Source organism: Onychomys torridus, chromosome X, assembly GCF_903995425.1.
Source record: "Onychomys torridus chromosome X, mOncTor1.1, whole genome shotgun sequence".
NCBI classification, from domain to species: domain Eukaryota; kingdom Metazoa; phylum Chordata; class Mammalia; order Rodentia; family Cricetidae; genus Onychomys; species Onychomys torridus.
The window spans coordinates 1421050-1447252 of NC_050466.1; the positions used below are offsets into that span (position 1 = coordinate 1421050).

The 26203-nt window shown below is 39.2% G+C and overlaps 1 protein-coding gene across 1 annotated transcript in view; it reads left to right on the plus strand.

Moving 5' to 3' along the window:
• Positions 1 to 26203, plus strand: part of Dgkk (diacylglycerol kinase kappa) — a 124762-nt gene that overhangs the window by 33335 nt on the left and 65224 nt on the right. Inside the window, exons 2-4 of the mRNA XM_036174880.1 lie at positions 15306 to 15416; positions 16982 to 17062; positions 18916 to 19020. Coding sequence (XP_036030773.1) covers positions 15306 to 15416; positions 16982 to 17062; positions 18916 to 19020 — 297 coding nt within the window. The remainder of the gene's footprint in view (positions 1 to 15305; positions 15417 to 16981; positions 17063 to 18915; positions 19021 to 26203) is intronic.

The following is a 26203-nucleotide window of genomic DNA, read 5'->3' on the forward strand; positions in this document are numbered from 1 at the left end:
TCCTCCCTGCACTAACTCTCTATATTAAAAATCATCTTGTTTTTGCACTGTCCTTGTGTTAATAAAGCCGAATTTTAGTTGTACCTGGCAAAATTAAGAGCAAAGTAGAATGAACAGTCTCTTTATCTGCAGCAAATATAAAATGATGGAAATTTTAAGAAAAGAATAGGGTTGGAGATAGAGCTGAGCGGTAGAGCACTTGCTGCACATGCCTGAGATCCTGGGTTCGAATCCCTGTACTATAAAAAAAGAGGAATTAAAAAAAACGTAAGGAATAGCTTAAGCGTGTTGTTATCTCATATTGGTGGGAGCGAGAAGATGAATTTTTGAAGGCATAGTTCACTATAACTCTCTTAAGACTTCCAAATCCTCACAAATAAAATAAGAACATGCATTTACCACTTCCTAGTGTAGAACTGTACATACATTTAGATTTCCCCAAAGCACGTGAGTGACAAAGAAGAGTACAAAAGAATTTAGGGCCTGGGCATAAGCTCAGGGCTAGAGCACCTGCCTATCAAGCACAAGACCCTGGGTTCAACCCCTAGCACTGCAAATAGAACAGAGTAAAATTCCTGCCAAGAGTTCTATTTTGATTTAGTATAAATAGATGTCAGAAGTTGTTTTGTAGATGCAGGCTTCTGGGATCTGTCCAGCAACATCACAGATAAACCTTCCTCTTCAAACAGTTTTCTGTGCGATAAAATGGTCCTTGTGACATCTACCCTTACTGCATTGAACTAGTTTTAAGTTCTCAAGGTTAGGCTTTAAAAGGTACGGCTCTCTTTCTGTATAACTGGCCAGGAATCAGAATATACTTGGAGTAAATGGTAGTGGTGCTCCACTCTGGTCAGATTTTATCAGCTCTTGAGTGTGTGTTTCCCCTAGCTATGGGTAAAGGAATACAACAGAGGAGGATGTTTTCAAATCAGTCAGCCTTTCAGGGCTTTGAAATGTATCTTCTTGTTTTAATACAAACACTGCGGAGCATTAGATTTGAAATGTCTATGTTCTCAAGTTGAAGAGACACAAGCACTTGTGTTCAGTAACTGTTCTAACACAGCTTTCTCAAGCCTAACATTCCTTTTCACTTACCTTAAATATTTGTACCTAAGTAGATGTTCTCCTGATGTTTGAGGCTCTCCTTTTCCTTGAAACCTCACATCTCCCCGCCAACGGGGGTCTTTATGTAGACAGCAGGTACAGATTCCTTTACAGACTTCAATTCAGTTTTCTATTTGTAGTCTCGGTTTCCTTACCCAGTGATCCTTGTTCTTTTCTACTTGTGAAAAGTAAAAAGTCTCTGCTTCCATGGATTAAGTTCACATGACCCCAGAGTAGCACGGTCTCTGGTTTACTATAGACCCACTGACCCTGTGCTGTTCATATATAAATTACACTCCCAAATTTAGGACAAAACACTGATACTTCGTGGAGCACAGTACCAGAAGTGTTACCTTCACAATCACAGAGAGAAGAAAGAAGCACATAATTGCATTTCTACTCTCACTGTCCACAAAGTCATGTCTTATCTTCATCTTTATTAGAATTGAATGTCATTATAATTGCTTTTAACAGGTAAAATTGCTGAGGTTTATAAGCTAGATGACTTTCTCAAGGACACACACCTAATACTGTAAGTGATGGATCAGAGTTTCAAATCCATGCTTATCCGAGTCCAAAATCTACACTCCTTTTTACTATACTAAATTTATTTTGCCTAAATATGTGCTTGGATATGTAAAAATATTCACGTGTCTCCCGCAGCAGTTATGGCTTTTAAGGGCCAGTTGATAAGAACTGGATTCCTGGACACTTGAAAATATTCTTTTTTTCATTGTCTTCCCTGGATGGGATTTTTTCCCCACTCGATTTGGCTTTACAAACATTCAAGTGTCTCCTCTGGGTAAGCTGTGACACTGTGGGCACTATTCCTGTCAGACATAACTCAGCCATACCCCATAGTGTGATTTGCCAAGAGAATTGCATGCTGACTTTGCCTTATGAACCTGCTCAGTTTTGACATAATTTGTGTTCTGGGATAAGGGACCATGCACGAAGTCTTAAATTTGGTAGGAAGGCATTTTGTGTAGGATTTTTCTGTTATATTTTGGCTTGCCTTGATAAATCAAATGCCAATTTTCCATAACCTTATGCAAGTTCCTTTCAAAATGCTAGTCTGGCTACAACATTCCTCTTATTTACACGAATGAAGAGATAAATAGGACAATAAGGGCACGGCTGAATCTCTGTGTTTCTCCGTGCTTCAGGTTTTGGGTTTTTGTTGTTGTTGTTGTTGTTGTTGTTTTTTTGGTTTTTTTTTTTTCTGTGCACATTGCCATTAGTGAATCTGTTTCAAATTGGACTCTCCCTTGCCTCCTCCCTTTCTCAAGCCCTGTTCCCAATTCAAGTCCCTCCCCCTCTGTCAGGTCAAAATTGCCAACTGTTGATTTTGTGTGTGCACAAGATTCAAGACTAATTGCTCTTCAGATTGCGGCTGATAACAATCCTCTTCCCATTTGTAGTGGCTGCTGCTTTGTCTCCAGCCACTAGGAACAGAGAGCTGCACACATTGATTAGGATATAATGTAAGAAGCAACCAAACGATGGTGTAGAGGTTGTTCCAGGACCAGTGGGAATCCTAAGCATCATTGGTGGGGGAGTGAACATCCCTTATCTTCTACAAGTCTGTGGGTGTTTGCTGCCACCCCCACCTAAGCGTCCCTTGTAATAGAAATGTCCTATTCATGTTTCTTTGCTTTGCTTCTTCCTTCCTTTCCTGCTCTGTCAGTGATATGATTTTTCTTGTATTAGTTATGAGCTTTTTTAAATTTTAGACAAAAACGGGGGAAATGTGGTGGGTATTGTGTTCCCTGAAATATTGTGTGTTCCCCGAAATAAACATATCTGGGGTCAGAGAACAGACAGCCACTAGAACAAAGCCAAAAATGGTGGCTAGAAAATGGGAAGAGTAAGCCATAACAGAAGTTGGGCGGCGGTGGTACACACCTTTAATCCCAGCACTTGGGAGGCAGAGCTAGCCAGATATGAGTTCAAGGTCACTTTAGAAACAGCTAAGCATGGTGACCCACGCCTTTAATCCCAGGGAGTGGGGGCAGAAAGAAAAAGGTATATAAGGCGTGAGGACCAGGAACTAAAGAAGAAAAAGCATGTAGTTAGTTAAGCTTTGGAGCAACACAGTTCAGCTGAGATTAATGTGGAGGAGGACTCAGAAGCTTCCAGCCTGAGGAAACAGGATCACCTGAGGAACTAGCAAGGTGAAATAGCTGTGGCTTGTTCTGCTTCTCTGATCTTCCAGCAGTCACCCCAATAACTGGCCTCGGGTTTGAGTTTTATTAATAAGACTCTTTAAGTTTCCTGTTACATCTTCCCCTCCCCCTCCTCCTTCCTCTCTTACTACTTTATTTGTTCTTTTCCAGTCACCGTTTTTGACTAGGCTATCATGAGTTGACTAGCACAAAATTCAGATGGTAATCAGCCTTGCTTTAAGCCCTGACCAATGAGTATTTGATTACTGTAGGCAGTGGCCATTTAGGAACAGTCTTAATCTTTTAAATATAGCCTGGCTAGAGAGGAGTCAGGGTGGTTTTACAAAGTGTTGGCCCACAGGGAGACATTTTTATAAAGTTGCAGATTTGCGCAATGTTTCATAAACTGTGAAAAGGGTAGCAGTGAGTCTTAGGTCAAGCATCAGAAGCAGCTGTGAGAAGTGGCTCCTGGGAGAGGAAGACAAGCACTCCCAATATTTTTATTTATATTTATTTTTCAGTAAGATCCTTATGGGATGTTTTTGTGCATCAGTTGCATGACCAAGTTACTTTTTAAAATGTTATGAGGAGTCATTGAAATCACAGAAGAGTTCCCCATTGGGTCCAGCATGGCATATGTTCATTAACCAAGAGGGTATCTGCTGGTGGCCCATTTGAGTACCTCCTGCTTCTGACCAGCAATGATAGCAGAGGATTATATTACAGAATGGTGAGAAAGTAGAAGTCAGCTTTTGATCTATAAATTGCTCGTTAAAATGATCAAACACAGAAAGTACACAAAAATCTGGAGATGAAGGAAAAAGAGGTTTGTACCATTTTATCAGGTGACCCTGTGTATATCACTTCCATGAGTCACATTCACCCCAAAACAAAAGCAAATAGTGTTTATTGACTTGTTTATCCCTTAAAGTTGACTTCAGAATCAAATAAGGGTCCTCAAGATCAGCCTACAAAATGTTTTATAAATTAAATAATAATTACTTTAGCTTTTAATACTAAAAACAAAGGCAACACAAAGCCTACAACCTTTGATTTATACCAACAATCTTATCAATTAACTTCAAGTATAGTATCATTTCCAAAAAGAGTAGGTATTTAGATTTTTTTCTTTCCCATTTATTAATCCTTTAGAAAATTACTTAATCTTTCTAAGACTCGGTGTTCCCATCTATAAAATAGGATTATCATGACATCTACCTTTTAGGATTGTTTTCAGGGTCACAAGAGATAACTCACATATTATTAGCAAAAGCTTTCTCCATGGTAAGGGCTCAGCAAAAATGAGCAGTTCCTAGTATTGCCCTGTGGTTGTAGTTGGTACTCCAAGAGGCTTGAGACTGGCAGCTTCTTTTTCTAGAGATTTTTGCTTTTGTTACCTAGTCAGTAATTTATGTGGAACCAAGGCCCATAACAGTGTTTTCTCTTATGCATTAATAATCATTGCTCTCCCCTCCCTTCTCTCCCCAGGTTTAGTGATCTGGAGAGCTGCTAAACTGTCCTAAGGCAATTTTGTTCATGCAGGGACAACCTTCTTAAGGACAGCAAGACTATGCACAGCTTCAGGGGTTGAGTGGAGCGTATTTTCATCTATGTATCTTCATGCACCATACCCCAAGACAATCCCACCCTTGAGCTGCCCTTAAACTTGACTCTATTCTCACTCAAATTGATAAGGTAGAACAAAGTATCCCCCTCATAATTCAGTCTCTCTCCCTCTCTCCTTCCCTCCTTCCTCCTCCACCTCCTACCAATTTAACCATTTATACACCAACACTAGAGAATTCACCAGTTTAACCTTTCCTAGACTACCAGTGCCACAAGAAGCAAGTAGATTCAAACTGGTTTAACACCTGATTCTGTCTACCCTACTCATAATTATTCTCAGTGCCATACCTTAAGGCTAAGAAAATCTTCACAGATTTTTATTAAGATTTTTTTTCATTTTACATACCAATCAGAGATCCCCCCCCTCTTCCTTCCTCCTGGCCCCCAGCCTTCCTCCCCAACCGACCCCCAATTCCCCCCCAGGGGGATGCACATCCAGTAGAGGCAAATCCAAGCCCTTCTCCTTGTCTCAAGGCTGCTCGAGGTGTCCCATCATAGGTAGTAGGCTCCAAAAGCCCTCTCATGCACCAGGGATGGATTCTGATTCTACCGCCAGGCCCCTCCCCCCAAGCAGATCAACTGTCTCCCATGCAGAGGGCCTAGTCCACAGCCATGGATCCAGCTTTCCTGAGTTCCCACTAGTTTGGTTTGGTCGTCTCTGCAGGTTTCCCCATCATCATCTTGATGCCCCTTGCTCACAGAATCCCTCTTCCCTCTCTTTGATTGGACTCCTGGAGCTCTGCTTTGAAATCCAAATATCCTCTATTATCTAACCACTTTATGAAGGACAGCTTTGCCATTTGAGTAGCTGATGGAACCACTTTAGTAATACCACATCCTTCCCAGATCAGAAGTAAGCATTTCCTTCCCGAGAACATGTGGTTAGGCGACATGGACTTAGCACCTCCAGATTCTGAGAGACATTTAAAGCCACCATTGGATAAATCAGACAGAACAGAAGTTGAATCTTTGCTCTTTTGCTGTTTGACTGAGTTGTAACCAGATGCACCACATATTTGCTAGAGTTCCTTTTGGTCTTAGATATTTGTTATACCTATTAGATAGAGGCAAAAGTCTCTAGATTTGGGAGTTCCTAATTGGTCTAGCATGTTATTACAAGGTAAAACTTGAAAACGTGAAAAATTGGGAATTATGGCACATTAGCTACCTGACCAAAAGACTGTTTCTTTTTTTTTTCTTCCCTGCTTGTGAAATCATTTGTAGAACATGATCCTTTTCAGCCAGGCAGTGGTGGCTCACACCTTTAATCCCAGGACTCGGGAGGCAGAGCCAGGCGGATCTCTGTGAGTTCAAGGCCAGCCTGGGCTACAAAGTGAGTTCTAGGAAAGGCGCAAAGCTACACAGAGAAAAACTACCCTGTGTAGAAAAACCAAAACCAACCAAACAAATAAATAAACAAATAAAATAAAGAACATGATCTTTTTCAAGAAATTTAACTACACCCTTTGCAAGCATTGCTGGTCCATTCTTTTTGGTGATCCTCAAGTTGGGCCTGACACCCAAATCCCATCATAATGACTATAATACACACATTTGTTTTGTTTTGTTTTTTTGAGACAGGGTTTCTCTGTGTAGTTTTGCACCTTTCCACACATTTGATGATACCCACTCTGACTTAGAACTAGTTGCTTAACTTAAGGCTCAGCTATCCATCCCCTTCATCAGATGCTTTCTCCTTTCACCTTAAGTGAAATGATACAAGTAAAGCAAGGGTATGGGAGTGGTCGAACTGAAGCTTAGAGAAGTTGTCATCTCTCCTGCTTCTGATGAGTCTCAATAGGATCCACTGGTCTTAGAAGACACAGCCGAGATAAAGAGGCCATATGGCTTGCTCATGGCAGCCTACAGTTTGAAAAGTTGGGGCAGAGAATCCTGCCAGAAGAAACATGTTAGAAACTTCATCTGTGGAAGCTGATAATCAGGTGGAAGGGTGAAGGAAAAAGCAGTTAGAAGTCATCCTGTGTAAGTTCGTGGTACCAGAGAAGTAAATTTGTATTCTGGCCTCTCTGATGCTGGACAAATTGAAGATCAAGGTCCAAAACATTCTGATATTTTTCCTTACAGACTTGTATGACACCAGAACGCCCCTTTCAGCAAGCAAGCACTGTTGTAGCACCATGGGCTCCTGCTAAACTCTCACATTATTGCTTTCCCGTCTTTCCTGATCATAAACTTTTAGCTTCCCCACAGCTTAAAAATAATCTTCCTCCTCCTAAAGTGATCTTTCCTTCTGTGCATTTGTAGAGCAAAGCCAACCTTCTGCAGGAAGCTACCTTTCTACACAATCTTCCAGTTCTCTAACATTCTTGAGTCTCAGAACTCTGCCCATCTCCCAGGAGGTTCTGGTTTTTGTTGTTGTTGTTTTTGTTTTTGTTTCGTTTTTTTCGAGACAGGGTTTGCGCCTTTCCTGGAACTCACTCTGTAGCCCAGGCTGGCCTCGAACTCACAGAGATCCACCTAGCTCTGCCTCCCGAGTGCTGGGATTAAAGGCGTGCACCACCACCGCCTGGCATAGGAGGTACTGTTAATGCGGAGCAAATGCAGTAGCTATGATTATATGAAACTCATTCACCTTAGAGCTAAGTTGTGAAAGAGCCCCAATCCCACTGAACTAGCATGCCCTAAAGCCTAGCCCAGGTTCTCCCATTCATTTACTATTTGATTTGGATTCAGCCCTTCTTTGATCCCTATTTTCTTCACCCCCAACAGGGTAGGCTGAGCTCTGAAACTTAAAAGGCAGGCAGTTCTGTGGTGAGAGCACAGACTTTGAACTCTGTAGACCAGCACTCACATCCCAATCCTGTCAACAAACCCACAGTAGTAAGATGGCTTAGTTAAGGGTGCAGGGTACTCTGCACAAAGCAATCATTAACAGCCGGGGGCTTTGGCTGAGTTCTCTGTTCTTCCCAGTTGTTGTTAGACCCAAGCCAATTATCAAAAGCCACGTTACCAATTTCTGGACTTTGTCAACCAGGGTCCACATTGTTTACCTCCTCCCCACCCCTTAAGCAGTTAGTTATTCTTACCCTTCTTAGAAAACTCCAGCAATTTAAAAAAAAAAAAAAGGAGAGAGGGATGTGCCAGAGATCCGAGAAGACATGGAATCACAGGCCAAGCTCTCACTTAACACTGTCCCTGTCACTGGATTTCCTGCTCCCGTTTTTTAGTTATCCTGAAACTTCGAAGTTTTCAGCTTTAATATCCCAGTGGATTTATTTTATGTCACCAGTCCTTGATACTCATCTTACTGATGTTCCCATGTCAGGGAATGACACTTATATACAGAGAATTATTTCAGAGTTGTTTAATGGAAGAAGATCCGAAACCACTATCCATCAACAGTAAACCATATAAAGAAGTAACTTTCTATCTATACAATGAAATGTTACACAGCTGTGAAAAGAAATGAGGATGCAATGTATATACTGAGCTTGTAAGGGCTTCCTGATATATTAAATGTAAAAATCCAAGAAACACTGTACTCCGAACACTACAGATTACACCAAGAATAAGAATAGATGTGTAGCATACATTTGTACATGTTTATAAACTATCTTTTGAGTGATGTGCAAAGGACTAGTTAAAGTTTTTACCTGCTTAGGAAAACTAAATAAATACATCGTCCTAGGCTTTTCTATAATTTACTGACAAAGAATAGAAATCTGATGATTCTCAGCATGTCTTCCTTGTCAATACTAGGATGACCAACAGATCTTAGTTTGTCAGTAGCTATCCTGAACTTGGTGCTACAGCTCCTGAAAAAACCAGGCAGTGCTTCTCCTATTTCTCATTCCTCCGCTATAGCACTGAGCCAGCTATGGATCTCAAACTTGATATGAATAGAGCCTCAACCTCACAATCCACAGGGGACAAGGGACCCTGAGTGGCAGATATATGCTCTGCAGGGGATCCTCATCTAACTGACAAGAAAATTGAGGCTCAGAGAGGTTAAGTGATTTGCCCAAGGTCACACAGCGAGTAAGTGCTGGAGCCAGTCTGTCTGACTCCTGCCAAGTCAACAAGACCCCGGGGAATGTAAAGCTTTCACAGAAACAGTGGGCCTGGCCTTTCTTAAAGCCTACAGCACCCAGAGTTGCATTTTAACTAAATCAAACACTGTTGCTCTGAATCAACTCTGGCAGGCCCATGTTGAGAAACGGATTTCTTCCCATTACCCCCGCCCCCAAAGCAAAGAGAATAGATGTTCTGGGTTTGGAGACCGAAGGAGACAACGAGATAGCTCCTGAAGCTGTCCTCATAGTGGGAGTCCAGTTCTTATTTGGGGAGTGATCATCCCTCAACTCAACTCAGCCTCCTTCACAAGAGCAGTGCGAGCAAATAGAACAGAAGAGTAGCTACTAACTACTAACAGGTACTGGTGCATGTCATGATGTTTTCCTGCTGTTTGATTGGGCGGGTGTGCTTTTCAATTTGGCTATGTAATAGGGGCTCATTTTGTGAGGAAAGTGTAAATAATTCCCCCCACCCCCCGAGCCTCACGAGCCACAAAAAAAGCCGCAGCAGTTAGCAGAAGCTTTGGGGACTTGGGAGGAAGATAAGAAAAGGTCATGGCCACAGCTGTGCTTGCACTTTCTCAATTAAGCAACAGGCAGAAGTTAATTGCCTGTAGGTAATCAGGATCCCATTGAGGTATTTTAGATGTTTTCTAAATATGGAGCAAAAGAAATGCTCTCCATTGGTACTGACAATTAATTTATATGCGCTGAGTCTTTGAAGAATATGTGGGAGTTTCTGGAAGTAATGGATTTAGGATCCAAAATTAAATGAAGCTAAGTTTTCCAATACTCTAACCTTTTCCACGAGAGCTCCATAATTTTAACAGACATTTTGTATGAACATTGTACACAGGCCCTGCTTTCCTGTGCTTCTGAATCCTGGACTCTTGGGAGCTGAATGAAACCCAGTGCATCTGTGGTGATTGAATTGTGTTACTATAGATGTATTAACAATCAAAATCATCCCCACTACACTGCAGTCTTCCTTGAGTTATCTGAGTTTTAATGTTACAATGGGCAGACTAGGAGGCCTGTCTGCAGTGTGCTCAGGTTAAGAAGCATCACATGGTGAGTGGTGTGGCTTTTCAGTACGAGCAGGGACCTCTTTAACCCTAACTTCGGCCTACTTGCTACAACATAGATATTCACAACAGGAATGTGACAGATTAGACAAGGATTGTGACAGTGCTCCATTTATGAAATCAATGTTGTTCTTGTAAATATGGCTACTTAGTACCCCCCCCCCATTCCTTAGTGCCTATTATAAATACCTTACAAATGTGTTCTTCTGATTAAAGACTTCAGCCCCAGGATGCTGCGGCCTCCGAAGTTTTATAAAGCAGAGTATTATTTAAGAGGAAAACTGCCAAATTATTTAATGGTGTCTTAAGAAGAAAAATATCTGGATAAATCATTTAAATATACTGTTGAAGAATTATTTTCGATAAAAAAATAGAAGTAACAAAAAATTAAGTTCATGGATTATAAATTCTAATTAGTCTTTCAGTCACCCTGGGATTGTTACTTTTTTAAAAAAAAGCAGAACTCTCCTCATGCTCACCATGGAACATTATGTCTCTAGAATGATAAGGATGGCTAGTTGCCCCTTGCGGGGAAGCTCATTAGCTCAGTTCTACTAATGACTGTTCAGGGCCGGTCACAGAACACAACCCAATTCTTAGCTATCTGTGGTCATGTCTTTTAGGGGGTTGGGTGGGGTTCCTGTTCACTCTGTTGCAGACACACTAATTAACCAGGAATTCCTACTTTTCTTGTCAGGGGGAGAAAAAGCAGAGTCCACCAACATTCTGTAATTGCAGGTTGAGAAAAGTAGTGGAGAATGTCCAAGCCTTCAGATTTACTATCTGGAAATTATAGACAACACAGTGCATGGCTGCACAGAGAGGGCAGTGAGATGTGTGGTCTGCAAAAGGCCAGTGGCTGAGAAGCACTGGGAAGTTCTCTCTTTGCCTGTCTGTTTGCATCTTCTGATTTCCTCACAGACCTTTGTTCAGTTTGGTAGCCCCGTATCTCATTGACTTGTGGAAGCCACTGAAATTTCCTTCTACCTGTTCAAACTATCATCCCGAGGCTGCCTTTAAAAAAAAAAGTTTATTTTAAAACACTGATTGGCCCGGTGGCAGTGGTGCATGCCTTTAATCTCAGCACTCAGGAGGTAGAACCTGGCAGATCTCTGTGAGTTCGAGGTCAGTCTGGTCTACAGAGCGAGATCCAAGACATTCACCAAAACTGCACAGAAAAACCCTGTCTCGAACGACCCCCCCCCAAAAAAAAACCCCAAAACCAAAAAATAATGATTGGGTTAGTATGTTAAGTTTCTCTAAAAGGGAACAGTTTACAAAGAAAAGCACTGTGGCCACTTTTAGTTCTTACACTTTCAGGTTTTATTCATATGTGTTCAACAGTTGATGATATAGAGCCTATAATTAGTCAGTAAGAAATCCTTATTGCGACGTTATCTCTACTGTACATACATTACATTGACATTATCTGCCTCCAACTTGGTAATGTGTGTCTTACATGAATAGACTTCTTACACATGAACTCTAAACTCAATGTAACCTCCTCTGAAGTGATAAAGCTGTCATTCAGAAATTGCAAACTCTTTGCCTGGCAGCTAGCCATAACTTGCAAACTGTTTTTTTTAACCTTAAAAAGTTTTTTCCAATTAGCTGTTAATATTGAAAAATCTCAACTTCATATAGTATACTAGGGCTTGCAATTATGAATAAAGCTTCTATAAACATTTGTGTGAATATTTTTGCAACAATTTCAGTTTTCAGTGCATTAGGTATATTCTAAGGATTGCAAGCGCTGGATCACACATTGACTTTACAAGAAACTGACAAACTTTCTTCCAAATTGTCTATAGCTGTTTACATTCCTAGCAAAAATGAAGGAAGAGTTCTTATTACTGCACATCCTTACTATTTGATGTTGTTGGTACTTTGGATATGTATATGTAAATTTTAAAGTACTTTCTTCATGCTTGCTGAATAGGACTACACTATACATCTTAACTCATCAGAATCCATTTCTGGTTTATAATTTATAGTGATATATATGATATATAACTAATAGTGACATGCATAAACTTTATACCTACATAGACTTGCTAGCTCTAATGTCTCCTTATTAGTGGGGTTTGGCTGGAGTCTCCCAAGTTGGGGTTGCAAGTTAGGTTATTAAGAATGGGTCAAGCTGGAGAGATGGCCCACATTTAAGAGTACTTTATGCTCTTCCGGAGGAGCCAAATCCAGTTTCCAGCACACATAGGCCCTGGAGTAACCATTGTATTTGGAATAGTGTGCAGAGGGAAAAGATGTGGTCTAGAGATAGATAAAATAGGAATTTGAGAATATGATTATTTTTCTTTTTGCTTATAGTAATACCATAAAATAGCTGAGAAACGCCTGAACTAAAACATGAACCCTCTTGGGATATTATATGCCCAGGTTACACAGTAAAAAAAAAAAATCTTGGTTTACTAGCCCATTTTTTTAAGTGAGGGTACCTTTCAGAAGAGAAAGTAGACATTTAGATGTAGCACGAATTTCTAAAAGGTCTTATCAATAAAATCAAACCCGGGAGCCTTTGGGGTGAATGCTGAAAGATCAGAGAAACAGAACAAGCCACAGCTACCTCATTTTATTAATTCCTCAACTGATCTTGTTTCCTCAAACTGGAAGCCTCTGTGTCCTCATCTGAATGGATCTCAACTAAACTGTTGCTAAAAGCCTAAAAGCTTAAAAAGGCTCTAGTTCCTGATCCTCATGCTTTATATACCTTTCTGCTTCTTGCCATCATTTCCTGAGATTAAAGGTATGTGTCACCATGACTGGCTGTTTCCAGTGTGGCTTTGAACTCACAGAGATCCACAAGGATCTCTACCTCCAGAATGCTAGGATTAAAGGCATGTGTGCCACCATTTTCTGGCTTCTATGTTTAAGAATTAAAGTAGCTGTTCTCTTCTCTGACCCCAGATAAGTTTATTAGGGTACACAATATATTGGGGGACACAATATCACCACATTTAGATACCCGGTAGTCTCAGTTACAGGTCTTTAAACTAAAAATAGGGGACGGTAAAATATCCAATAGATTTACAGTACCACGTGTGAATTCCCTCCTGTGGAGCAGGCCTCAAGTGTAATCAGAAAATGATTGGTTAGCTCTGTAACCTTAATGCCACTACTGTACCAGTGGACATATCTTGTCATGCAGGTCAGTATTATAGTATGCAGAAGCTAGTGCTGGATTAGACTAGTGATGTCCTTTCTCCCCCAGCAGCTTTCATGGTTCCTTCTAACACCAGTGAGAGTAAAAGCACATTTCCTGGCCACTTGAGGTTGATTTCTCTATAAGTGAATGATGTCTTCAGCAATAGGGTCTTAGCATCTAATCATGGTGGGCAACCAAGAATAAGGACAGTAGTTGATTCTGTTTAGAGTGCCTCTGGAGCCTCCTTGACGAATAACATGGAGGCCAGTATTCAGTGCCCAGCACTGAGGTTTTCATTTAATAACCCAGGCCCTCTGGAGGCACCATTTTCTACCCATGCAGGTTACTTTGGCTTAATCTCCTTTTGTATATTATGTTTTTAATGAACTTACAAACTGGTGAGTTTCTATAAAGTTTCTTCAGATATCCTTAGTTTACCCCCTTCTACCCCCAATTCCTCTATCCACATTCAAACTTTGAACCTCAAGAAAATCTCCCCTTCTTTCTTTCCTTTCGTGTTGCCCATGTTCTACTAACTCCCAATTAAAACTTTTTCTTGGGTTTGAAGCTCTTGGCTTTCCATATAGCTTTTCTATGTATCCTTCATTTTAGTTTAGCCTTCTACAACCTCATCCTTTTCCTGCCCTCTACCCACTTGGTGCTTGAACGTCTTCTTTCCCTCTATTTCCCCTCTCTACTTCAATTTTTTTATACTTTGATATCCCCCCCACCCTTAATACATCTTCTCACAATGGTCTGTTTCCAGTTCCTGGATAATTGGGTTTTTTAAATTAATATTTAAGTTAACATACAAAAGTACGGGTTTCATTATGATCTTTTCATTTATATGTGATTGTACTTTGTTCTTATTCATTCTCCCCCATTTTTGTTTTCTCTATTAATTAACTAATTAATTAATCATAATACTAGGGATTGAACACAGGGGCTTGCACATGTGGCACAAGCACTCTACCCCTGAGCAATATACCCTCCCAATACTTGTTTGGAGTCTCAAATTCAAATATTTGATGTAGTCACATGCTCCATCTAAAGGTGGCAACTGCTACCTGGTTCCAGCTAAGTGTTACCATGCAAGAACATAAGCCCACTTTGCCTATATAGTCTGCTTAAAAAACAAATAAATAAAAGAAATCGGTAACTTCATTTCTTTCTGGAAATGTGTCTTTTAAACATTACAAATTAAAATATTTAAGATATACTAAAGGCTAAACAATACACTTCTTTGGCCACTTAATAGTTAATTCTGATTTAGATGATGGAGACTTCACAGGAAAAAAAGAAAAAGAGCCTTGATTTGGCAAATTTCATTGTCTGACTCTTTGTCTAATAAGTATGGGTTTGGTTCCAGGTTAGTGTGGGGGAGTACTTATTCAGTCTTTATGTTGGCTTGTTTTCTATAACATAACCAAGAATGTCTTCAGTGGTGAAAATGATAAGTAGTCCCTGTATCCGGTAGGATCAGTCTGTTGTGCAATAACTGGAAAAACCATTGGCCAGACCATGCGCTAAATAAAGAAAGTAATCAGAAGGTCATTGTCTTTTGGAGTCCTTTTTATGCTTGCTCCGTCATCAGTTCATGAATCCCCTGAAGGCCTTGATAAGGAATTTATATTTGGTTCTAAAAATATTAAGAAGCTATTGGACACTTGTGAGCAGTGAAGAGACATAATCCAACTTAATATTCTAATAATCGTCTAAAAGAGCTGATCGGAAGGTTATATCTAGGGCTACAACCTTGACAGTTTGGGAAAATCTGCCGTTAGTGAACTCAGCCGCTTCCATTGCTACCTGTACTGTCTCGGGATTGTCATTTTTATATTTATACATGCATGTTTTTCTCTCACCCTTACTACAAATGGAGATGTTTTTGAGCAATATATCCTAAGAAACTTGAAGGATTTGTCACTGTGAGCGTTTCATAGAAAGGAAACCAATGCTTTTTCTGGTGGAACTAATTTCCTTGTGTTCTTGCCTGGCCTGCAGGTCATTATTCATCAGCTATGTAACAGAGATAGAGTTTTCCAGAGAAGTAATTTTCCCGTTTCAGAGAACAAATGAACGCTCTCAGAAGTTCATCTAACCTATCTGCTGCTATGCTTGTGTCTTTCAGAGAATACTGAAGGAAGGGCCCCTGCTAAAGAACTGTAACTCCTTCAAGAGATGGAAGCTTAGATACTGTCTGATTCAAGGACAGAAGCTCCACTTTGCACACCATCCTTCGGTAATTATAAACCCTTTCATCTGCATTAATGGGTGGGTGCCAGGAAATGTGTGGATGTGGAGAAGGCCATCAGTAAAGTAGAAGTTGAAACCATCTATTCTTCCTTTAACTAATTCCTTTGGGCCAAATGATAGTATTTTTCTTTCCCCTTTACCATGTCTCTTCATTTTTGTGGATTCCCTAGTTAGTTTCTGTATCCAGAGCTGCCTACAACGTTTTTGAAAATGCAGTACTCTTTATTCAAAAACCAGGAAAAATACCACTAATGGTACTAACACAAAATGTTTCATATTTGTACTAAAAAATAAAGCATTGGCTCATGGTGTTTTAATTTGATATTTAATGTTATTCTAAAACTTAAATAATTTGTATGAAGTTTGATATTTAATTTTCTTTTGTACCATTCCACTTTTAAATGTAAATATAAGAACATTTAACTTACATAAAGAACAACCATCATTATATAATTTGTGTTAGTAGCTCATACACACGTGTATATTTTGTTTTTGGCAATATACAAAACTAGCTCTTGCTTTTCCACATCTTTCTATTTTCACATCCTGCCAACACTTCCTGAGTAAATGGAAAGGCACAGTATCTTGGCCTAGCTTTCCTTTTCTTTAAGTAGCATCCTTTTCAGCATTGATGGTTGCATAAGACAAGGAAAATGGGAGAAAGAATGACTAGAATAATGCTCTCTGGTTGCTTGTTTCTTAAAAAGAAACATTGCCTTTACTTTGTGTATGTAGCAATTCTGAGTCCAGTAGACTGCGTGAACTGTCAGGATCCATGCCTCCTTGGTCATAGACAACATACTGTGTACTTGCATTCCCAGGATGATGGGATTCACATGACAAATACTATTAGAATGACAAAACATGGGCGGACATGCAGGTGATGTGTGTTTCCTGTATTCCTCTGCACAGCCCATGATCTTACTGGGCTTTATGTACAAAACACAAGCCCAAAGAGCAAATGATCAAGAATTTGAAGATGGCAGTAACAAAGAGTTAGGCCAAGTCCTAGGCCATTCTGAACATGGAGCCTTATATGACAGCACAGGTTACACAGTGATCAAATAACCTTGTCTATATTGATAGTACTGATTTCTTGCTGCTAGCTGGGTAGTATCTACCACATCAAATACACCAGGAGATACAGGCTCCAGTCTGGATGTGACAAGGAAGATAGTCAAAAGCTGCCATCCAGTAAATTAGGACTTAATAATAATAATTTAAACCACAAGTTTTCTGGTAGGCTGTATTTTGTCATCTTACCTAGCACTAAATTTATATTTGGATAAGTCTTCTGACCAGCCCAAGCTTTACTACAAATCTACAGAAAAGTTTTAGGAAAGCTGTGTTTCTATTTAGTTTGTTTTGTACTTGCCGCATGCTATATCTACAAATACCATGTTACTATATAAATCCCAGCCCTCAAGACAAATAAATGATTGGCTCATAACTGCCAAAATTTTTGTCAATGTGTGTGTGTGTGTGTCTTTAATGTGTATTTGTCTAATTAATCAGATAGCTTCTTATCATTCTTCTTCTATATCTTTCCAGTTTGCACATTTTGAAACAATTGATCTGTCTCAAGTCGCCTTGGCAGAAAGTAGCTGTAGAAATCTTTGCCACGGTTTCTGTGTAAGTAAGATTGAGAATAACTGAATGGGCATGGCTGGGGCTGGCTAAGAAGCAGTGTTGTTCTAACTGTTCCATTTTGGGAGGCATCAGGGTTATCAAGTCTGCTTTGATTGCGAAGTGTTATTATTCATACAAGTTTCTGCTAGCCTAATGATAGAGAGGACAGTGAGTACTAATCATGTTCTTTATTAACAAGCTGCTATAAAGCCAAGCTGACTTCAAGGGTCAAGGGGCCTTTGATTATTACAGCATCCAGTTGGTCTTCTTGGTAAAGGTGGTTTAGAGATATCATTGGGAAGGGTTTCAAGATACTGATAAGTAATAGGAAAAAAGAGAATAACCAAGGTTCAAGGCATAGTTGCCTTAGGTAATCCTCAGTGAAATGTAGCCTATAGTGAGGTTGCCGATGAGAATACTTCTAAGAGAGCAGAGGAAGTGTTCAGAACCTAGTTTGCCTGGGATGTTGGACAGCTTTGGTCATTCATGTAAATCTAAAAACAGAATAATCACTGAAAAGTATCAAGTCCACTAGCCCTGAACGCTCATCCTCACCTTCTCCAAAAATTATTTTCCCCAGCCTCATCAGTTGGTTATATTAAGGCTCCTCTTAAGGTCCAGGCTTTCCCTTATCTGAATGAAAGCACAGGGCCACTGCACATCAGATCAGCTAAGAATTGTATTTGAAACAAAGGAGTGATTGTAGCCATAATCCTAACCTATGCCTATCTACTGCAAAAATCAAGGGCTACATGCAAAAGGACGCAGAAGTTGCATGTTAGTATGGTTAGCACTAGCTTCAGTTTGAGGCATTCATCATAAGAAAAGATTAGCCGTTGAAGCAAAGGTTGACACTATAGGCAATTGTGTTCTCTCTTACTGTCTGGAAAAAGTGAAAGTTCTGCCATGGTCTACATCAGTAAAACCTTCAGTACTGAACCAATGAGATGGCTCCTCAGGCAAACTCAATCCCTGGATCCCATCGAGGAAGGAGAGGACTACCTCCTAAAAACTGGCAGATACACCTGCACTCACATACATACATACATGTATACACACACACACACACACACACACACACACACACACACTCACACACACACACACACACACACACACATACACACATACACACCACACACACACATGACAAATAAAACAAACAAACAAATAGATAAATGAATAAATACAAGAAGACCTTCAGTGTGACTTTGATACTATTCCTAACTGGGTTCTTCCACTTATCCCTGCCCAGGATAAAAAAGAAATTGAATTTTTTGACATCTTGTTTTACCCACAAACAGCAAGACAGGCACTCTGTTGAAGCAAATAAACCTTCACCACTTGACATAGTGAAGCAAGTGAGTGAAGCAGTAAGCAAGTAAATATTTCAGGCAAGCTCATTGTGGAAATGGATGACATGTAGCTTAGCATTTAAGAGTGTGTGTTTGAGAGTCCAGGAATCGGTCTTCATTTTGTAACTTCCAGGTGACTCTATCTAAGTCATTTAACTACCCTTGTCTTTGTTGCCCTGGCTATGAAAGGGGAAGAATTACAATGTCCATCTCATGGCACTGTAATGAAGACTGATTGAAATAATATTCCTAAGGGTGCATTACCATAGTTCTTGGCACACATGAAGCATTGAAGTCTTAATTATTACTATTAGAATTATTATTGTCTTGAATGAATAGCTATGAGAGAAGCTGAGGGTGGCTCTGGAAACTTATGTCTTATACTCAAGAAGTGGCTGGGAATATATTTGGTACTTATGTCTAATTCCATAGAGAATTTGTGGACTCAGGGCAGGGGGCTTTGTTGGTGAAAATCAACAAACAATATGGTGTTTTGTTTAGGTTATCACACCACAGCGAAAAATCTCCCTGGTTGCACCCACTCGGGAAGACATGGAAGAATGGATTAACATCATAAAAACTGTCCAACAGGGAGAAATCCGTCAGGTAAGATGAATGGTAGTGAATACACACAACTCTCAAGAGAAAATACTTAAGTGACTGCATTAGAGAAGTTGGTTTCAAACAAAGAACTAGTAAAATGTACACAGAGACTATCCATCTGGGAAGTGCATATAGATACCATTTGGAAACCTGTTTAGAATTACTCACACAAATAGGAAAAATTTACTTCGGCTCAGACCCTGGTAACCATGTAGCTTAGACTCCTCTGTACACATCTGGTAGATGTGTCATGGTATATCCAGTAAATGAAATCCACAAGATGTATTTATGCAGCTAACTTAGATGTCCATAATGTTCAGAAAGTTGCAATTAGCAGTTTTAATTCCTGTCTTCAGAATAACAGTAATAACACTTCAGGAAACTGAGGCTGAGAAGGAGGAAGGAGTCAGATCAAGTTAAAATAAGCACTCTCGTGAGAAGGAAACCCAGGCTATGGAATCTTCTACCTCTGTTTTCTATCTGTCACAAAAGAAATGTAGAAGGAAGGACAAGAAGGGATTCATTTTCTCTTTCACTGTCTCTGAAATAGTCAGTGCTGCTAGTCAGTCTGATCTGGCATCAGCTAGCTCTTCTGTACAATTATATACCACAATTATAATCTATAGAAGTTGCAAGGTGGGAAGGATCATGTCAGTTATTTACTTAGAAAAATGTCTATATCATAGTGAAGCCAGATACATTTTTTGAATGAATATATAAATCTAAGGGAAAATTTGAAGTCAGAGTTTTGAGTGGGATTGATCCAAAGCCCATCTTAAAGCAAAATTCTTCTCTGAAAGTCTTGGTGATAAAGGAACAAAATGAATATAGCCTTTAAAGATCTTCAGTATAATAAAAAATTTAATTCAGAAGAAAACATTCTTAATGTCTTAAATAACTAAGATAGAGGATTGTTTGGGGAATTTAGTCTGGAGCAGTGTGGTCTGAAATAATGAGGCTTAGAAATTAAAAATAATGTCTTTAGAAAGGACCACCTTTCCTCACACTCCTAGGATTTTGGGAGGATTTTGACCAGTTGATGTTATCGCTATACATTCAGCTGTTTGTGTCTGTGATGGGGGTAGCATGTCAACATGACTAAGCTGGAGCATTCAACATACCATGAAGCCTTCTTATAGGCCTACAATGTATAATGTGTAATTGAGAGTCCTCCACATAGTATCTGATACTAGGCTTTCATGTGACTTAGTATTTAGTATTTTACTCTTTTCTTCTTCCTTTCCTGGTGGAGTAGTACATCCCCTCAGTGGCAATGAGGCCAGCATTAGAGGCAGCAACAAAGAGCTGTTCATTCTTTACTACCCACTCTTCCTCATTCTTGGGGAATGATACCTTTCTCTTGGCTTACTTCTATTCAAACTGGAATGTTTCTGAGATATGACATAGTATTTTCAATTTCACAAAAAGTCATGTAGGATATTTTGAATTTTAATTATTAGTTTAGGAGTGCAAAAGTCCTAGAGAAAACCATCAGAAAATAGATGTGTCATTATTGACTCCATTGAATTAAACATCTGCCTATTGACAACCCAGCACACACTGGAAAAGAAAAAAAAAATAGTATGCTTGTTCACTCTCTTGGAAGACTTGTATAAGGACATAATCCAAACCTCTGTGGAGTTGCCTAAGGGACTTCAATATAAGAAACAGTTTCGGCTGCTAGAACACTCTCACTACCAGGACCTTAGTATTTCACCTTGCTTGAAGCTTAAACAGGCAAATACTTCCCTTTCGCATGCACCTTATCTTTAACAGTCTTTTCTATCTTCTGTCACCAACAGTGCCTGACATTTGTAGTGACAAACGATTAATAATGGCTTTAGTGACCTATAAAGTAGTTGGATAACCTATTGGAAACTATTCAATATATTTATCACTAAATGTTTAGTTCTGGTGCTAAATGTGTTGAAAAAAAAAAAGGGTAGCATTCTAGTTCCTGTGCCTAGTGAGCTTTTATGTAGTTAGGGAGACAAGATATACACAAACAGATGCTAGCACTGAAGTTAGTTCTCAGATAAACCAGATACTAAAGCAGTATAGAAGTGCAGAAGAGGGAAGGATAAGAATCTAGTCTTCCAAGAAGAATTAGCAGAGAAGAAACTTGAGCCTGACCCTGAAAGATATATGGGACTTAGTGGCAAGGGTTTGGGCCAGCAGGGAGTCCTGAACACAGAAACTGATAGAAGAAAAAGCTGAGTACCAGGAAAAGAGAGTCTTCTTGAAATACAATGAAACATGGCTATAAAATGTTCAGGAGTGTGATACAAGAAGCAGAGCCAGAGAGGTCAACTAGGTATAATGGCCGATGGTTTTCAGTGCCAGGACAAGGAGTGAAAACCTACAACGTTTCAACTGAGCAGTGGGGGGAGATGGCCCAGGGCTTAAAGCTTGCTAATGAGTGCAACAACCTGAATTTGAATCCTAGCACCCACATAAAAAGCCTGGCATTGTAGTATATTCCTGTAAATTTAGAGATGCAGAGGCAACTGAATCCCTAGGAGTCCATTGGCCAACCAGGGTAGCTAAGATGGCAATGTTTCACAAAATCAGTTAGGGAGCAATACATGTAGATACTTGATTGCCTCCTCCACACTTGGCACACAGGTACACCTGCATGTATCTATGCTACATATATACAAACATGTGTACACCTGCACCCCTCCCCCACAAAACACAGAAGGGATTAGACAAGGGGAAAACTAGAGGCTAGAACTTCGGGGAGGGAGTTATATATCACCTCAAGAAAGACAAAGTTGAGTCCCAGAAGGATGACATAAAAGGAGACAAATAGTAAATGCTAGTTAGTAGATAATGGAGTAAGAAGGGAAGCTAAATATAAGAAAAAGACAAAATGGGATTGGGGATGGAAGTTATTGGTAGAACACATAAACTACCATGTGAGAGACCTTTGCTTTCATCCAGCATGGAAGGAGTTTGTGACAGGAAAGTAAGGTTCTAACAATGGTCCTAAAGGCCTAATCTTAGAATGTTTCTTTTTTTTTCCTCCTTTGTGGTTTTTCATTTTTCCCTTTTATTTAAAATAGGTTCATTTCTCATACTGTATATCCTGGTTACAGTTTCCCCTCCCTCTACTCCTCCCAGTTTCTCCCTACCTACCCTCCCATCCAGATTCACTCCCTTTTTGTCTCTCATTAGACAAAAACAGAGAAAACAACAAACCATAATAAGATAAAACAACAACAACAACAAAACCATAACACCTAAGTTGGACAAAACAAACCAACAGAAGGAAAAGAGCCCAAGAGAAGGTACAAGAATCAGATCCACTCCTTTACACACTCAGGAGTCCCATAAAAACACTAAACTGGAAGCCATAATATATACACAGAGGACCTGGTACTGACCTGTGTGTGCCCTGTACATTTTGCTTTGGTCTCTTTGCATTCATATGAGCTTTGTTCAGTTGATTTAGAGGGCCTTCTTCTCTTTGTGTCTTCCTTCTGCTCTGGCTCTTACACTCTTTCTACCTCCTCTTCCATGGTGGTCCTGAGCTCTGAGGGGAGGGATGTGATGGAGATATCCCATTTAGAGCTGAGTGATCCAAGGTCTCTCTTTGCACAATGTCTGGCTGTGGGTTTCTGTATTTATTCCCATCTGCTGCAGGAGGAAAGTTCTCTGATGATGGCCGAATAGTGTACTTATCTATGAGCATAGCAGAGTATCATTAGGAGTCATTTATCACTACTTTTGTTTTGTTTCTTAAAACCAGTATTATTTAGGTCTCTGGGCTATATAGTCTCTGGTTCTTTGTCACCTAAGTAGTATTGTGTATGGGCCAAGTCAAATGAGACATTGATTGGTTACTCCCACAAGCTTTGTGCCACCATTACCCCAGGATATTTTGCAGTCAGGAAAGCATTGTAAATCAAAGGGTTGTGGCTGGGTTGGTGCTTATGTTTCTCTTTTGATAGTGTGTAGAGTACGTTCTTATACCAAAGATACTAGACTATAGGGATGAAGGCTTTATGTAGGCACCTGCTTGATCTCTTTCTATGTACAATGAGCTGTGTGAATGTTGTCTTCAGCAGTGGGGCCTTGCTTTCAGTTTGTAGAGAGAAACTTATAGTCTTGGCCATAGCCTGGATTGTTTGAGATTTCCTTTGGCCAACAACTCAATTGTTTATAACCTGGTCCTGGTACCGGAAGCTTCATTTGGTGACAAGAAATGGTCAGTTAGGTCTCCATCTCCCCCTTTATTTGAACACTTAACTAGGATTGCCTTCTTAAATTTAAGGAATTTTCCATTGCACTGGGATTCCATGCTGCCTCTCAAATGCCCCACATTCCCTCCCATTTCCAGTATCCCCCCCCCCAGTCCACTCATAAAATCTATTCTGTTCTTTAGCCCCCCCCCCCCCCGCCAGAGAGATTCATGTGTTTCCCAGCCCCTTTTTCTACTCCTAACCTCTCTGGGTCTACAGGTTGTAGATTGGTTATTATTTACTTAATGACTAATATCAACATATAAGTGAATATATATTGTATTTATCTTTCAGGGTCTGGGTTACCTCACTCAGGATGATTTTTTTCTAGTTCCATCTATTTGCCTGCAAAAATTCATGGCATCATATTTTAATTTTTATTTATTAACAGCTGAGTAATTCTCCATTGTGTGAATATACTTACCATATTTTCTTTTTCCATTCTTCTGTTGAGGGACATCTAGGCTGTTCCAGTTTCTGGCTATTATGAATAAAGCTGCAATGAACATGGCTGAGAAAAAGTCCTTGTGGTAGGGCGAGGTGTCCTTTAGGTTTATGCTCAACAGTTATAGCTGGATATTGAGGTAGATTGATTCCCTACCTTCTGATGAACCATTGATTTCCTTTGTTCATGGTAATACAAACTGGTAAATGATTTACCAGTTTGTATTACCATGAACAAAGGATAAGTGTTCCCCTTATTCCACATCCTTGCCAGTATGTGTTGTCACTTTTTATATTGACCTTAGCCATTCTGACAAGTATAAGATGGAATCTCAAAGTAATTTTGATTTGCATTTCCCTGATGGCTAAGGTTGCTAAACATTTCTTTAAGTGATTCTCAGCCATTTGAGTTTCATCTATTAAGAATTCTGTTTAGATTGTCACCCTATTTTTATTGGATTATTTGGTTTTTTGACGTCTAATTTCTTGAGTTTTTTATATATTTTGGAAATTAGTCTTATATTGGGTATGAAGATGGTAAAAAACCTTTCCCCATTCTGTACACTACCTCCTTGTCCATATGGCATTGACCTTTGCCATGTAGAAGTTTTTTTTTGTTTTTTGTTTTTTGGTTTTTTTTTTTTAGTTTCATGGGGTCCCATTTATTAATTGTCCATCTTAGAGCCTGCACTAATGTTCTATTCAGAAAGTTGTTTCATGTGCCAATGCATTCAAGGCTACTCCCTACTTTCTGTTCTATTGGGTTTAGTGTATTTTGTTTTATGTTGAGGCCTTTGATCCACTTGAACTTGAGTTTTATGCAGGGTGATTAGTATGGATCTATTTGGATTCTTGTACATGCAGACATTCAGTTTGACTAGCACCATTTGTTGAAAATGCTATCTTTTTTCAATGTGGATTTCTTGCTTCTTCATCAAAAATCAATTGTCCATGGGTGTTTGACTATATATCTGGGACTTAAGTTCCAATCCCTGGATCAACCAACGTGTTTGTTTTTGTGCCAATACCATGTTGTTTTTATTACTATATCTCTGTAGTACAACTTGAAATCAGAAATAGTGACACCACCAGAAGTTCTTTTATTGTTTAGGGTTGTTTTAGCTATCCAGGGTATTTTTGTGTTTCCATAGAAAATTGAGAATTGTCCTTTCAAGATCTGTGAAGAATTGTGTAGGAATTTTGATGAAGACTGCATTGAATCTGTAGATTAGTTATGATAGAAAAGCTATTTTTACTATGTTAATCCTGCCAATTCATGAGCATGAGAGACCTTTCCACCTTCTGATATTTTTTCCAAAGACTTGCAGGTTTTTATCATGCAAGTCTTTCACTTGCTTGGTTAGAGTTACCACAATATATTTTATATTATTTGATGCTGTTGTTACAGGTGATGCTTCCCTGATTTCTTTCTCAGCCCATTTGTCATTTATATATAGAAGGGCTACTGATTTTGTGAGTTAATTTTATATCCATTTACTTTGCTGAAAGTTATTAGCTGTAGAAGTTCTCTGGTGGAATTTTTGAGCCACCTGTCTATACTATCATATCATCTGCAAATAAAGATACTTTGACTTCTTCCTTTCCGATTTGTGTCCACTTTATTTCCTTCAGTTCTCTTATTGCTCTAGCTAGGACTTCAAGTATTATGTTGGCTACGTATGGACAGAGTGGACAACTTTGTCTTGTTTCTGATTTTAGTAGAATTGCTTTGAGCTTCTTTCCACTTAATTTGATATTGGCTATGGGCTTACAATTAACTACTTTTATTATGTTGAGGTATGTCTCTAATCCCTCCAGGACTTTTATCATGATGGAACGTTAGATTTTGTCAGAGACCTTTTCTGTATCTAATGAGATTATCATGTGTTTTTTGTCTTTCAGTTTTTTTAATATGGTGGATTATATTTATTGATTTTGTTGTTGTTGTTTTTCTTATAGTGAAACATTCCTGCATCTCTGGGATGAAGCTTATTCATGATTGATGATATTTTTTATGTGTTCTTAGATTTTGTTTGATAGTATTTTATTGAGTATTTTTGCATCTATGTTCCTAAGGGATATTGTTCTGTAATTCTCTTCCTTTTCTGAGTCTGTATATGGTTTGGGCATCAGAGTAACTACAGCCTCAAAAAATTAATTAGTCAATGTCCCTTATGTTTCTATTTTATTGAATACTTTGAGGAATATTGGCATTAACTCCTTTTTGAAAGCTTGGTAGAATTCAGTGTTAAAACTATCTGGTCCTGAGATTCTATTAGTTGGAAAAATCTTAATGACTTTCTATTTAACTGATAATTATAGGTCTGTTTAAATTGCTTATCTGAACTTGATTTAACTTTGGTAAATGGTATCTATCAAAAAATTATCCATTTCTTTTAGATTTTCCAATTTGGTAGAGTATAGGTTTTTAAAATATGTCCTTATAATTCTCTGGATTTCTTCAGTGTCTGTTGTAATGCCCTTTTCTTTTCTGATTT